The following is a 13943-nucleotide window of genomic DNA, read 5'->3' as shown; positions in this document are numbered from 1 at the left end:
GTGGTCGTTTTAATTAACTTTTTGCTGTCCTGTAATGATCAAACTGGTCAACAGACCCGGTCAATAAGCATGTTAATATCAAACAAATAAAACCAGGGATGATTAAAAACCTCCTGGTTTATTAAATTTGAAATTCAAATGAAATTTATGCTGCAGATGCATACAGAATACTAATAGATTTTAGCTTTATTGAAAGTGGATCCCACAGGTTTTCAAGAAACAGCACGAACATTCGTCTACTCCGTACATTAAACTTAGAATTGGAAAAAAAAAAATAATGTTGGGAAAACCTCTTCTTTCTGCTACACCCCCCCCCCCGCACCCACCTGTATATTACGTTAATGTACTACACCCTTAAGTGCAGTGGTCAATAACGCAAATGCAAACAAAATTGTAAGCTTCCTTTGCCCAGCAGGCAATGGGTACAAAGGGGGAAGGTTACAGATGATTCCGTGGTGAATTCGGAAAAGATCGGCTCATCGCTCTCAAAGTCCAGAATCCGCTGCTTTTCCAGGCTCGGGGAAACTATAAGAGTAGCAGGACGATGCCACTGACAGGAGTTTTGTGTTTTCTATTTGGTTCTGGTGTATTCTTTTTCTTTTTTTTTTTTTTTCTCTCCTTCTCTGTTGAGTTCCCCTGTATAGACTCTAGTGACTATTTTTAACAACGAGTTTTTCGTATTTTCCAAAGCGGTGCTTCTAAAGGAAAAGAGAGAACTGAAAACTAAGGACTTTCGGCCCCAAATCAAAAGAGCCAGCGTACGCATCGGAACAAACGAACACGAAAAAGATCAAGAAAGTACACGTTTCCTCTGGGCAGGCAAGTGTAGACAAAATATGGATGCGAATAGAAGACTCACCCGTTGAGACTCTCCTAAAAATATGTATATATATCACTAACGCCTTCTCTTTTCCCTGTGGATGGCCAAGGCTCTCAGACTTTCTGGGGCTGAAAGAATGCGTGTCGATCTCTTTACCTAACCTGGCACACCACAAAATGCGATTTTCTGTTCTTCTAAAATGTATTGCTCTCGGTGCTTGTTTTGCTCTTACGCTTTCTGATCTATGTCTTAATAGTCACTCCCCACCCCCAGTAGATAAAGGAAGTAGAGATAAAAAGTTAATAAGCATTCATACAAAGGAGTATCTCCGGGAAATGTTCTTCCCCCCTTCGCGGGTGATAGTATTGATTAAATTAAACCCGAAATTTAAACAAGTGTGAATTAGGTCTGTAAAATGAATATCATTATAGAAGGAGACCAAAGCAATGAAGTTAATTCTTTTTTATTTGTTAAACGGAGTTCCCTCCTTCCCCCACCCCTTCCTCCTTCTGGGCTGGCCTGTCACGCCTTCTCAACAGGCTAAAATCATTCAGAGCAGCTCGCAGAGAGAAACGCGATGTTTATGGTAACCGTCAGCCTTCAGAGAAAGCAAGCAGTTCATTAATTTACTCCACTCTTACTTCAAAGCATGATAATGTACGTTACCCCCTTAATCAATAGATATGATTTACAGCCAATATCCCCACAACACGGAAACGGGCCAAAACAGAGGCCGAGAGGAGAACAGTGGCCTGAAGAGTTTCCCCCCCACCTTGCTGCGACAAGGACCCAAAGAACGGGGAGAGGGAGGACAGAGCAGAGGGGAGCGGGGTGGAGGGTCCCCGCGGAGAAATTGGGTGCTTCCTCACTCTCCCGTCCTTGCCATAATAACAGTAACGATGAGGCGATGGTGATAAATATCCAAACAAGACTAAATTTTTCCGCGAAGAAAAAAAAATAACCTGTTGCCAGATAACGCGCACGGTGAGGGGAGGGGAGCGGGGCGGGCTGGAAAGAGGAGGCCGGGACGAAGCAGCCCGACCCGGGGCGGGGCCCCTTGCGGACCGGTACTGGGACCGTGGTCCGCGCTGCTCGACGACGTGACTGCGTGAGGTCACCAGCGCCGTCGAGCCCTCTCAGGGGTTGTCCCCTCTCCGGGGGTTGTCCTCTCTCCGGGGGCTCGACGGCGCTGATGACCTCACGCAGTCACGTCGTCGAGCGAGGCGGCGGGAGCGGGGATTGGCTGGCGGCGGCTCAGCGGCACTTCAAAGCCGGCGAGGGAGCTACAATTGTGGTGGAATGGGCGGAACTGATCATTGTATTGCACACCTCTAAAAAAAACACTGCCTCTGATTTATCAATATAAAAAAGATCCTCTGAGAGGAGGGCACTTTTGTGTGATGGCAACTTCACTTCTAGGGGTGAGTCTAAGGATTTTTTCTCTTGCTGGTTTAATTAGTTTCTTTTTATTGTCGATTGGAGGGGGTTAAAATAACCCCTGTCTTGACTGGGGCTATCAGTCTCCTCTATTCAGTTTTTTTTCTTTCTTTCTTTTTTTTTTTTTTTTTTTTTTTTTTTTTGACTTAAGTACAAGTGAGTTTAGCAGAAAAGAAAGAGCGAGAGGGGGGAAAGAGGGCAGAGTCACTTTTCAGTGAGCAGGAAAAGGTTTTAAGGGCATTTGTAGAAACAACCTACAGCGCCTGGGCTGTGCTATTCCTGTGCCCCCGGAGAAGTGGCCTTTCTTCTTTACGTGTGACTGCTGGAAGGAAAAAAAAAAAAAAATCCAGAACCCAATCCCAGCACAATCGTTGTTCGTGTCCAATTTATAATTTGCAACAGATTGTGGCTTTTTATTTCCCTTTAAAATAACACAGCCCGCCGTGTCCAGCAGGTACGTTGAACTTGTGTATACATACATATATGTACATATGTTAAGTTTATATATATATTTAATTATCGTTGATACGTATATGCGGCTTTTTTTTTAAGGAAGTGCTTTTTTATTTTTTTTTTTCTTTCTTTTTTTTCTTCTTCTTCTTTTTTTTTTCTTTTTTTTTTTTTTTTCATATGAGTAAATTGATAATCCTGAAGTTCTGTATTTAAGAAAACAGCATTACTGGTCCGAGGATCGGGGGCCGTCCGGGTCCCGGGGAGAGCGAACAGGCTGAAACGTAGCTGGCGCCGCGTCGGTGGCATTTTTAAAGCTACGGTATCAGACGCAACTTTTCACTCTGTCTTTTTCCCCCCCTTTTTTTAACCCTTCCTGAGCTTCTCCGCGGGAGGAGGGTTGGATGGTGAAAAAAGCCCTGGAGGGTGCTTGGAGACAGAGTCGCCGTGTCGGCTCCGGCGAAGGAATCCTCCTGCGGGAGTCGCGAAACTTCGCTCCCGGGGCCGGGCGGCGGAGCAGAGCGGAGCGGGGCCGGGCGGAAGAGCGGGGCCGGGCGGCGGGCAGCGGGCGGCGGGCGGCGGCGGGGCCGCTCCGTCCCTGACCCCGGCGGGGTGGCCCTCTCTCCTCTGTGCCCGCAGGAGGAACCGCGGGTAGGCTCCACGCCGCTGGCCATGCTCGCCGCGACCTGCAACAAGATCGGCAGTCCTAGCCCCTCGCCGTCCGCCCTCTCGGACAGCGCGTCTTCCTTCGGAAAAGGCTTCCACCCCTGGAAACGCTCCTCCTCCTCATCCTCGGCGGGCAGCTGCAACGCCGTGGGCTCCGGCCTCCCTGGCTTCGGCGTGGCGGGCGCAGCGCGCAACGGCTCCTCGGCGGCAGCGGCGGCGGCAGCAGCGGCGGCGGCGGCGGCCGCTCTCGTCTCGGACTCGTTTAGCTGCGGCGGCTCGCCGGGCTCCAGCGCCTTCTCCCTCACCTCCAGCAGCGCGGCGGCTGCCAGTTCACCCTTCGCTAACGACTACTCCGTCTTCCAAGCCCCGGGCAGCGCCGGTGGCGGCGGTGGCGGAGGCGGCGGCGGAGGGGCGGCGGGGCAGGAGGCGACGACGCACCAGCCCGTCTTCATCTCCAAGGTGCACACGTCGGTGGAGGGGCTGCAGGGCATCTATCCTCGGGTGGGCATGGCGCACCCCTACGAGTCCTGGTTCAAGCCCTCGCACCCGGGGCTGGGAGCCGGCGAGGTGGGTTCGGCGGGCGCCTCCAGCTGGTGGGACGTGAGTGCCGGCTGGATCGACGTGCAAAGCCCCAACGGGGCGGCCGCGCTGCCCGGCTCTCTGCACCCGGCGGCCGGCGGGCTCCAGACCTCGCTCCACTCGCCGCTTGGCGGCTACAACTCGGATTACTCGGGCCTGGGCCACTCGGCCTTCAGCAGCGGCGCCTCCTCGCACCTCCTGAGCCCCGCCGGGCAGCACCTCATGGACGGATTTAAGCCGGTGCTGCCCGGCTCCTATCCGGACTCGGCCCCGTCGCCGCTGGCCGGCGCCGGGGGCTCTATGCTGGGCGGTGGCCCCACCGCACCACTGGCCGCTTCGCCGCGCTCCTCAGCTCGCCGCTACTCGGGCCGCGCCACCTGCGACTGCCCCAACTGCCAGGAGGCCGAGCGGCTGGGGCCGGCGGGGGCCAGCCTGCGGCGCAAGGGGCTGCACAGCTGCCACATCCCCGGCTGCGGAAAGGTGTACGGCAAGACGTCGCACCTGAAGGCGCACCTGCGCTGGCACACGGGCGAGAGACCTTTCGTCTGCAACTGGCTCTTCTGCGGCAAGCGCTTCACCCGCTCCGACGAGCTGCAGCGGCACCTGCGGACCCACACGGGCGAGAAGCGCTTCGCCTGCCCCGTCTGCAACAAGCGCTTCATGCGTAGCGACCACCTTAGCAAGCACGTCAAGACCCACAGCGGTCCCGGCGGCGCCGGCGGTCCCGGTGGCGGCGGCCCCGGCGGCGGCGGCCCCGGCGGCAAGAAGGGCAGCGACACCGACAGCGAGCACAGCGCGGCCGGCAGCCCGCCCTGCCACTCCCCGGAGCTGCTGCCGCCCCCCGAGCCCGGCCACCGCAACGGCCTGGAGTGACGGCCGGAGGTTCTGGGCCTCTGCGCCCCCCCGCCCCCGACCGCCGCCCCCACGGGCGCGCAGCCCTGCGGCGGGGACGCGGACACGTGAGTAGCCGGCGCGGTTCCGCAGGGACCGCGGGTAGCCCCGTCGGCCGTCCCGCTGCCCGCCCGGAGCCTCGCACGGGGAGAGCGGTACTGCCGGGCGGCGCAAGGCCAGCGACGGGGGCAGGGGAGCGACTCGGGAAGGGGCGGAGGGCCACGGCCCCCTGTGGGTCAACTCCCACCTCCCCTGCGCTTCGCCTTGAGGCCCCCCCCTCGGGTTGTCTTTAGAGTGGAAGAAAACACGTCCGCTGTCTCTTTCCAGCTGGAAACCGGCTCGCACCGCCTCCCGCCGCCGCTAGCGCCGGTACAGCAGCAGAGCTCCGGGAGCGGCGGGCGGGTGGGCCGGGGCCGCCCCGCGGCGGGGAGCTCCGACGGCAGCGCCCGCTAGCCGCGGTCGTTTTCCCAATGGAGCTGGGACTCAGAACCGCCCTCCCCTCGTTAACTACTCAAAGCCCCCTTCTGCTCCCCAGGACCGGAGCGGCCGTGTGCTTCCCCTCCTCTCCCCACCCTGCGCCTTTTTTTTTTTTTTTTTTTAATTTTAACTAATCGTTAACTTCCAGAGTCCAAATTTCATTTCGTTTGCGAACGCATTTGTATAATTCCCGTTTGAATAGGAATCGCGAAATACGCTGAAATAATTAGGTCAAAAGTCGTATTTTTTTTATCTCCAAACAAATGAAGAAGCACCGTGGGTTTCAAGCGAAGCTGTAGTTCCAATGCCAAAAAGGGAGGCGGTTCGGGATAATAAAATAAAATATTTGTAAAATACGTCTGAAACTATAGGTTTGTACAACCGGGAATCGTTCTAGATTAGCTAACAATTAAATATAACTCCACCACTGTATCGGTGTGAGGTGCAGTTGTCCAGGAGACGATTTTGTATAGTATTTTTCTTGTAAATTACTTCCAGTAAATATTTGAAAATATATTGAAGTACACTTGAGCGCTTTTTTTTTTTTATTATTTGCCTTTTATTTTATTTTATTTTAATTAAATTTCTTTTCCTGTCACTAGAAAGCGTTAATGTTGCAGTCCTGGTTTACTACATTCTTTTTCTGGACTCGTTCCTTGAAGAGTACATCAAATCGCACTTCACGATATAGCTTTTGCTTGAATATTAATTTAGATAGGCATACAACTGTAATTAAGCAAACAATAGTTGATAAATGTTGAATGACATTTAATTTAATGGAGCATGTACTTATTTGCATTTGCTGGCAGTTCAGGTATAGTTACAGTGAGAGTTCTCCTATATTTCATAAAGTGGGTTCGCCACGACCCATGTATTAAATAAACTGTCCAAGTGAAGCTGAACTAGCGTTGGCCTATGTGTATTTCCTGAAAATAATATTGATAAATGTTAATAAACATTCCTGACACTACATTAGCAGTTTGCAACGCTGCAAACTAATTGTCTCATTGTAATGTTGAAATAATTTGGATATTTCACATTGAAATGGAAAGCCCTTCGCTGGAACATTTTAGATTTGCATTTTAAATGCATGAGATGTAATTGATTTTTATCTGTAATATTTTAAATGGTATTAATAAACTCCAGATAAAACATTCTATCTTAGGTCAGCCAGTTGTTTTTTTTCTTTTTAATCCCATCGTTATGGACAATTATTTACCCTGAACACATACGGCATGAGTCGTTCTCTAGGGTTTCAGAGAAAAGGGAAAATACAACGAACTCAATTCCGTTGTAAATTGTGGCACCTAATAGGAGCTGCTTTGAGGCATTAAACCGAAAAAGTTGTCAGTCTGCTTCGTGCCCTTTATAATGCACTAGTAGAGGAAACTAAAGGAAAGGCAGGAACACGTGTGGGTTGTTTTTTTTTTTTTAATATTTTTATCAAACTAACGATACGGTGCCTCTCGCAAAACGGACTGTGTATGAAGGGTTGCTTTGCATATACCTACTCCTTGAACTTTATTTTTGCCATCACACCAGATGCATTTAATGTTGAAACGCTAAGAGTCATTATTGCTTTAAAAGATCAAATAAAAAGTGGTCCTCCGCTTTTATCTTCACGTGACATGTTTGTGGCTGTGGGCGATGCTAATTGCCGTAGTGAGCGCTAACTTCTGCAGGTCCCGGGGGTAGGAAACTTCACGTTTGTGCGCGAAAACGCTGGTGTCTTTCACTCGAGGTAGAAAAGTAGTTACGGCATTTGTTCAGTGTCTTGGCAAAAAAATCCTGTTAACGCTTTCTCATAACAGTGGTTTTTGTGCCTTTTTTTTTGAGGAGTTGTGGGGGAAATATTGCCCCTGTTCGAAAATCTGGCCTCTTGGATTACATAAGGAGGTGATGCTCACTTTCAGGGTACTGAAAAACCAGGGCTCGAGCATGGGATTTGCGTAGCAGAAAGATCTGTTGTGCATACATGTAAATCTCATAATTAGCGATAACCTAAACAGCAGGCAGTAAAACGTGGAGTACTGACAAGTCAGCTCCAGATGCTTTGAACATTTTGGTTTTGTGCATGGTGAAGAGATTAAAAGGGGCTTTAAACGTGCACTGGAAACAGAAATTGTTCTGGTTAAGCTTCTCTGGGTTGCATTTTGAATTTGCTTCATTACAGATACAACTATCAGAGGTCTGCAAAGTTTCCTACTGAAACAAAACAACTGTTCCTTTTTTTTTTTTTTTTTTTTTTTTTCCCCCAGTGCCACGTAAATGAAGTGGCACAGCGACACCAGATTTTCCCAGTGGGAGCGAGGGCCAGTGTTTCTGTTACCTGAAGGTTTCAGTCTTGATGGAATGTACTGAGCACCAAGTGAAAAGGAAAGTGAAATGGAGAAGTAGGTAACTTCTATTACTGCTTGTCTGATATCTCCCTGAAAAGAAAGCGCTACTAAAATGCCACTGGCCAGAAGCTTGCTGATTTGTTTAAGGCACTGGTTACTCCATCTTGGGGTGGTCTGGCAGTGGGATAGAGCTGGCGATAAAATCATCCTTCTCCCGAGAAGGCACGTGTGCATCTGCCGCTTTGGAACTGCCTGTTTGGATCCTGGCTGTGTGAGAACACGCATATTTTTTCTTTATTTTACCAGCAAACCTCAGCACTTGAAGGCTGAATAGCTCCTTTTTGTACCTGATTTACTTTTACTAAACCCTTCCAGATAAGTGCATTGAGTGGTTTGATAGGAGCTGGGAACTTGTCTCTGCGTTTGTGCAGATCAAGGTAGAGTTAAACTAGTTTGCTGACCCACAGGTCAAACCGGTGTCCATCAACTTACCTTCCAACTGCCTTCAGATGATTGTGGCCATTCCCATTTGCTCTCTGACCTTTTAAGTCTCTCCCCTTCAAGCCCCTAGCAATGTCTATCGAATTTCTTGTCCTCCTTTTCCCATTATTCCGACTTTTCATTGTCATTTTCCAGTTTAAATTTTCAATAGAGTGGTGATGGGAGATGTGTGCAGCTGAAGCGATTTAAAACACCACTTCATTTCTGCCTGCTGTAGTGACTTTCCTGCTACTCTCGGCCTGTGCCTGCTGAGGCTAAACAGTGATCAAAGGACGTTTGCTTCTCGTTTGGTTCCAGTCTAGGAATGCGAAAGCAGAAAGCAAGAAATGAAATCTCAAATACTATTTGTGGATGTGACGGCTAATCCAGCCGTCAACACCTTCACAGTTGTAAAGACAGCGGAGTAAGGATACGTGATGCACTCCAACAAATCTTTCAGTACGAATGGTTGTAAGTATGCACTTGCCAAAACCTGCCAACCTTCAGTTACATTCCATGAAGCGACCTCTGGTTTAGCTTTGGGAAGAAAGAGCTGGGGAAAGATGTGAGCAAATTTCTTCAGACTTTCACTATCTTTATGATAAAGGGACAAAACTCTCTTGCTATATTGGAATAACCTTGCATTTCTTAGCATAAATCAGGGCCTGCTTTCTCAGCTCACTCAATTACACTTTGTTTTGTTATACTAAAGATATTTTTAAAAAATCAGTGTTTCCACAGAGGAAAGCACGTTCTGCACTATCTGCTTTAAAACACAGAACACCAATTTTTCAACTGTTGTGTGTGCGACATGTTTTCAAGCTAGTTGGCTGTCATGTGCTAAAGCATATGGAGAAAATGTTACACCTCAGGAAAGTGGGCATTGAGAAAACTGTGCCATTTAGGACATTTACTGCATTTCCAGTTCTATAGTTTACTAACTGCCACTTGGAATTATTGATTTTTTTAAAAAGGAATTAGGGAACTTGGGGATAATGACAAGCAATACTGCATAGGAGCCTTATTGGGGCACTCTAAATACAAAGTAACTTCATTTTACGCTTGTGGATTTTGAAACAAACTGCGGTCCCATACTACTTCTTGAGTTGCGAACAATTCTGCAAGAGGTGTATTTATATTGCCTGTAAGACCCAGTAGAGGCTGGGTAATGGACCCATCTCCTGGGGAGTTACTTCGGTCTTGGCATTTGGAGGTCCCTGGTTTTCAGCCTGAGCTATATTGCTCTGCAAAGTGCAAGAAGCAGCCACGGAGCACCACAACTTTTCTGGGTGAAGCATCAGTCGCTGCAGGGCGACAGTGCTTCGGAGCAGCCCTGCTCCCAGCTGGGGCCCTAGGACTTCCCTTAGGGTAGAGAAAGGAGAAGGGAAGATTGTGCACTTATAACACAGAAACCCCTCAAATAGTGACACAGAAACTTCGTCTCCGGTTAGGGAAATACCAATGGGAGGGAGGGAAACTTCTTTTGAACGACTTTTGCTCCTGGGAAGTTGTAACGCCGTGCGAGTTTCCTCCAGGGGGACAAAGGAAATTATTACTTTTTTTTTTTTTTTTTTTTTTTTTTTTCCGGTAACACACTGCACATTACACCTGGTCACATCTCTTGGGACAGGAGTCTATGTACGCGTGTGCCTATGTATTCGGTGCGATCTCCAGATGCCCCCCGCGTTACAAGCCTGCCTTCTGGTGGCAATAAAAGCGGCCACTCGCCCAATCCCGTTGCTCTTTCTTGTGCGGCAGCCTTTGCACCTTACCTACGCTTTCTCCGCATGACTGCAGGGCTGCTTCTCTCGGGAAGGGGAAGCTGCCTTCGATCCCCTCCCATCCCTTTTTCTGCACCGGCTCGGACACAGGCACACAACCCACCCCCCAGGGTAAAGGAGCGTCGTGGCCGGTCCTGCCGTGGGCTCGCAGCGCCACCCGGTGTGTGCGCCCCGTCGGCGGCTTGACCCACCGCCCGTTTCCACCCCCTGCCCCGGGGCTGCCCCGCGATTTGGGGACATCGAACTGCAGCGGCGGAGCTGTCTGGGCGAGCGGCACATGGGAGAACCCTCGTCGGTTGCTCGCAGTTCCGCGGAAGACCCGTGTGATGCCGGCAAGGGCGGCATCACACGTGTCCTCACACAGACGCCGGTGTGTGTATGTGTGTATTTTGCAGGAATATCGTTGCAGACGAAGAGGCGCTGGAGATGCGAAAGCAGCCACTAAGGCAGGATTTGGGACCTGGTTTAGTTGTTTCATGCTCGAATTCTTTGATAGCTGCTAGGGAGGAGCTGACAAGGTGACAAGGGCTTTTTGCTGTGTTACTAACTCATTCCTGTCGTTTGATTCTAGCTCAGAGGAGGCTCTTTGGAGAGGTATATTGGGGAGCCTCAATCCCGAAGAAACGCTTCAAAGTTCTTTCCTATATTTTGTAAACTCAGCTTTTCACGGAAGCTCGGATATTCCCTGCACCGATTTGGGGTGCGAAAAGCACGAAGTGTATTCCTGCCGATTAAAGTTGCTCCGCACTTAATTACCGCTGCTCCCGAGCTCGTAGTTTTATTAGAAAACCTTTTTTTTTTCTTTTTTTTTTTTTTTTAATCAAAAGATCAAAGGGTACAGTATGTTATTAAATTCTTACAACCCCGTTGGCAACCGATTGAAAAGCGCTAAACGGGGAGATGGGCAGGCTCTCCCCGCGCTGTAGCCCCGTGAGAGGGACCGGCGGCGCCTCCCGGGGCTCGGGACTTTTGGGGAGGGGGAAGAGACTGCGGCGGAACGGGCACACTGAGCAAAAGTTTCCTCTTGTAAGAAAGGTGACCGTCAAGGGAAATACCTTCAGCCTGCAAATGTGGTGTCAAAGTACGAACGCCACCTGCTTTCCTGCATCCGATTGCAAGAAACAGACGATCAGATTTTGAAAAGCTTGGAGGAAGAAGTTTTAATGCTCAGAACTGCAGGGGCTTTCCCCTCTTCACTGCTGCCCCTTCTTACACAACCTTCGCACGTTTTTAACCCCTCAGTCGCCAACTCTCATCCACCCTTCCGAGATTTTTTTTTTGTTTGTTTTTAGTGTTCGTACCTGAAAATCAGACATGAATGTCTGACAACAGGTATGAGGATTTTCTTCTTAATTAAAGTAATCGATCTGGTGTGAAGTTGTTGCCTATCCCTGCAAACCTTGCCTCAAACAAAACAAAGCAAAATACCCCAAACGAACAAAAACAAACAAACAAACACCCCTCCTCCTCCCCAAACAAAGGAAGCCTCAGCCCACCAAACAAAAGAGAAACCAACCCTGCAAATAATTCCCTTCTCATAGTTGCCGGACGAGTCCTGTGCGCCTCGCCTCAAACAGGGAAAAACATGCAATCCACAGTTATTCACCTGTAGCCATTGCTGGTTTTCTCCAGATAGATAAATTGCCTATAAAGTGAAATTGCTGAACAGCAAAGGATGCTAGATTGTGCTGGGCCATAGAAACAGGTTGTCTCAAGGGGGAAATACCCAGCTGGTAAGAAACTGGTAACTGAAATGTCAGAAAGAGGCAGTATCAGTGTCTGCTGCTTGTGTTTGCTTTGCTTTGGATAGTCCAATCATTACTACGCTAAGAATGGGGCTTAATTTGCTTATCCATATACACATGAAAGGACAAAGCCAAATGGGGAAAACACTTGCCAAGTACGGTTTTCAGTTACTTGCTGTGCTGCAACAGCACACTGCTAACTCTGTACAGTCGTCTTCCATGTTAGGACAAACACAGGTCTCATCTTCAGAGGGGTCTAGAGCAAGACTTCTCCTCTCCAGAGCCCTGGTGTCACCCCCTCCCCCCCCCCCACAACAATGCTCAGTAGCCAGAGAGTTTTCTGTTTTAATGCTCGCTTTGACACTGGGTGAATCTACTTTAAGTTAAACTCAACAGCCTGTGGGAACAGCTGCAGACTAAATCTGCCTCCTGTTTTGCCAAACACAGAATTTTTAGAAGAATGATTGAATTGAAAACACATGCAAACAGCATATCTTTCTTAGAAAAAAGATTTCAAAGCTCTGTGAATTCTGAAAGACTTGTCCTCTCTGAGGACATCCTTGCAATATGTTTATTTGTAGTTCTGCCAAATCCTTTACCTCTTCTCCCTTCATGACACAGGAAACCAAAAATTCAGTCTGACCTGTTTCTGTTCATAAATGAAAAGAAAAAAAAAAAACAAAACTTGATGTCAAGACCATGATACAGATCTTGCTTCTGTTCTGGATAGGTACTGTGCACCCAAACATGAGTTCAGTTACAAAACACATGGTATGTAAGGGTTTATAAAGTTTTATAGACATTAAATCATAACTGGCTAGCATTTATATACATGTCAGGCCCTGTTAATTTTCACTTACTGTGGCAGACATTAAGCTTTTTTTCTTACTATATGAGTCAGGAAAAGAAGATGATGGATTCTAACTATTAGCCAAGGTGCTAAGTTTCCATATCTCTGTTGTCTCTTGTCAGGTAAATTTTACTCAGCATCATGGGATATTAGCAAGTTGGCATAAAAAATATATTACAAATATGTCCAAGTTGAAATATAGATAAGCAGAACAAAAGTTGTACCACCTTTTGCCTTTTTTTTTTTTTGTTCTTAGATGTACAGTAGGCAATGATATTTCCTGTTGTCAGTAGTACCATGTAACATTATTGTAGACAACAGGAGAGGCTGTGTTGCCTGCTAAGGATAATACACATTATATGGGATAGATTACCTACTTTTAATAATCTTTCAGTTAAGCGTTAAAAAATGTGAAAGCCAAGAATATAACATGGTTAATGGTCTTAGTTAACAAGTTGTGGTTTTTTGGTTTTGTGTTTTGTTGTTGTTTTTTGTTTGTTTCCTTCCTCATGGTAGCATTCTTCTGTTTTGTATTGAATTTTGTTTCAGAAAGACAAGTTCGTTTCACAATGTAATTTTTTGCTTGCCATCAAAATGTTCATGGGAGAATTAACAGGAGTTTAAAAAATCCCTGAAACTGAAGAAAATACCAACATCAGCACTTCTCTTCATTTAAATAGTGGAAAGGGAGTTAGAGAAAGACCAAAGAACTAAATGTGAAAGAAAATAATTTTCAGCCTTTTGTAAAATGCTTGGTGAACTGCACTTACTGATTTTGGGCTGAGCACACATTTTACTTGCTGCAGTATGTTTAAAATAAGATGTGTGTATTTTACCTTTTGGTAACAGAGAAAAATGTGCTTGTAAAATCAAGCTCATTTCAAGAAAGCTACGTTACAAATACTTTCATATAATTTATTGTGTTTCTACAGGCACAGAAGGGATCAGAAGGGAATAGCTGCATCTACTAGATACATTTTTTGCATGTAATTTAGCCACACATCCCCTGGTATGCAGTAGCTGACATGATCTCACTAAACGTCTTTCAGACGAGCCTGTATAGGGACACCAGAGGCCTGAAGGGCTGGGCAGGAAGGCCAGGGAGGGGGGGGGGGGGGGGCCCCCCAGGCCAGGAAGGCCTACCCCCGCAAACGGCCCCCCCACACGCGACAGCACGGACAGCAAAGAGGGAAGGAAAGGAAGGAAGGAAGGGAAGTGACCAGGACAGGCACCGGAACCGGACCAGGAACGCGCCCCGGAAGCCGGCCCAGGCCACGAGGCCACATGACCCTCCAGACCCCCGGAAAGGAAGGCCCCTGTCCTGGCCACCTTCCCTTCCCTTCCCTTCCTTCCTTCCTTCCTTCCCTTCCCTTCCTTCCCTTCCCTTCCCTTCCTTCCCTTCCCTTCCTTCTTCCCTTCCCTTCCCTT

At 48.3% G+C, this 13943-nt stretch overlaps 1 protein-coding gene across 3 annotated transcripts; it reads left to right on the top strand.

Moving 5' to 3' along the window:
- The first annotated feature begins 2034 nt into the window (after positions 1–2034).
- Positions 2035–6477, top strand: SP8 (Sp8 transcription factor). 3 transcript variants are annotated; one of them, XM_065051274.1, is made up of 3 exons: positions 2035–2241; positions 2925–3029; positions 3347–6477. In XM_065051274.1, exons 1-3 carry the CDS (start codon positions 2221–2223, stop codon positions 4823–4825), a joined length of 1605 nt encoding a protein of 534 aa, XP_064907346.1. In that variant the 5' UTR covers positions 2035–2220; the 3' UTR covers positions 4826–6477. The 3 variants fall into 3 exon arrangements, with proteins under 3 accessions (XP_064907346.1, XP_064907347.1, XP_064907348.1); XM_065051275.1 differs by lacking the exon at positions 2925–3029 and having other exon boundaries at positions 2036–2241; XM_065051276.1 differs by lacking the exons at positions 2035–2241; positions 2925–3029 and adding an exon at positions 2248–2711.
- Positions 6478–13943: the final 7466 nt, after the last annotated feature.

The sequence above is a fragment of the Columba livia genome, chromosome 2 (genome assembly GCF_036013475.1).
Source record: "Columba livia isolate bColLiv1 breed racing homer chromosome 2, bColLiv1.pat.W.v2, whole genome shotgun sequence".
In the NCBI taxonomy this organism is placed as follows: domain Eukaryota; kingdom Metazoa; phylum Chordata; class Aves; order Columbiformes; family Columbidae; genus Columba; species Columba livia.
The sequence above is the reverse complement of the archived record's forward strand: the minus strand, read 5'-3'. Positions and strand labels throughout refer to the sequence as shown.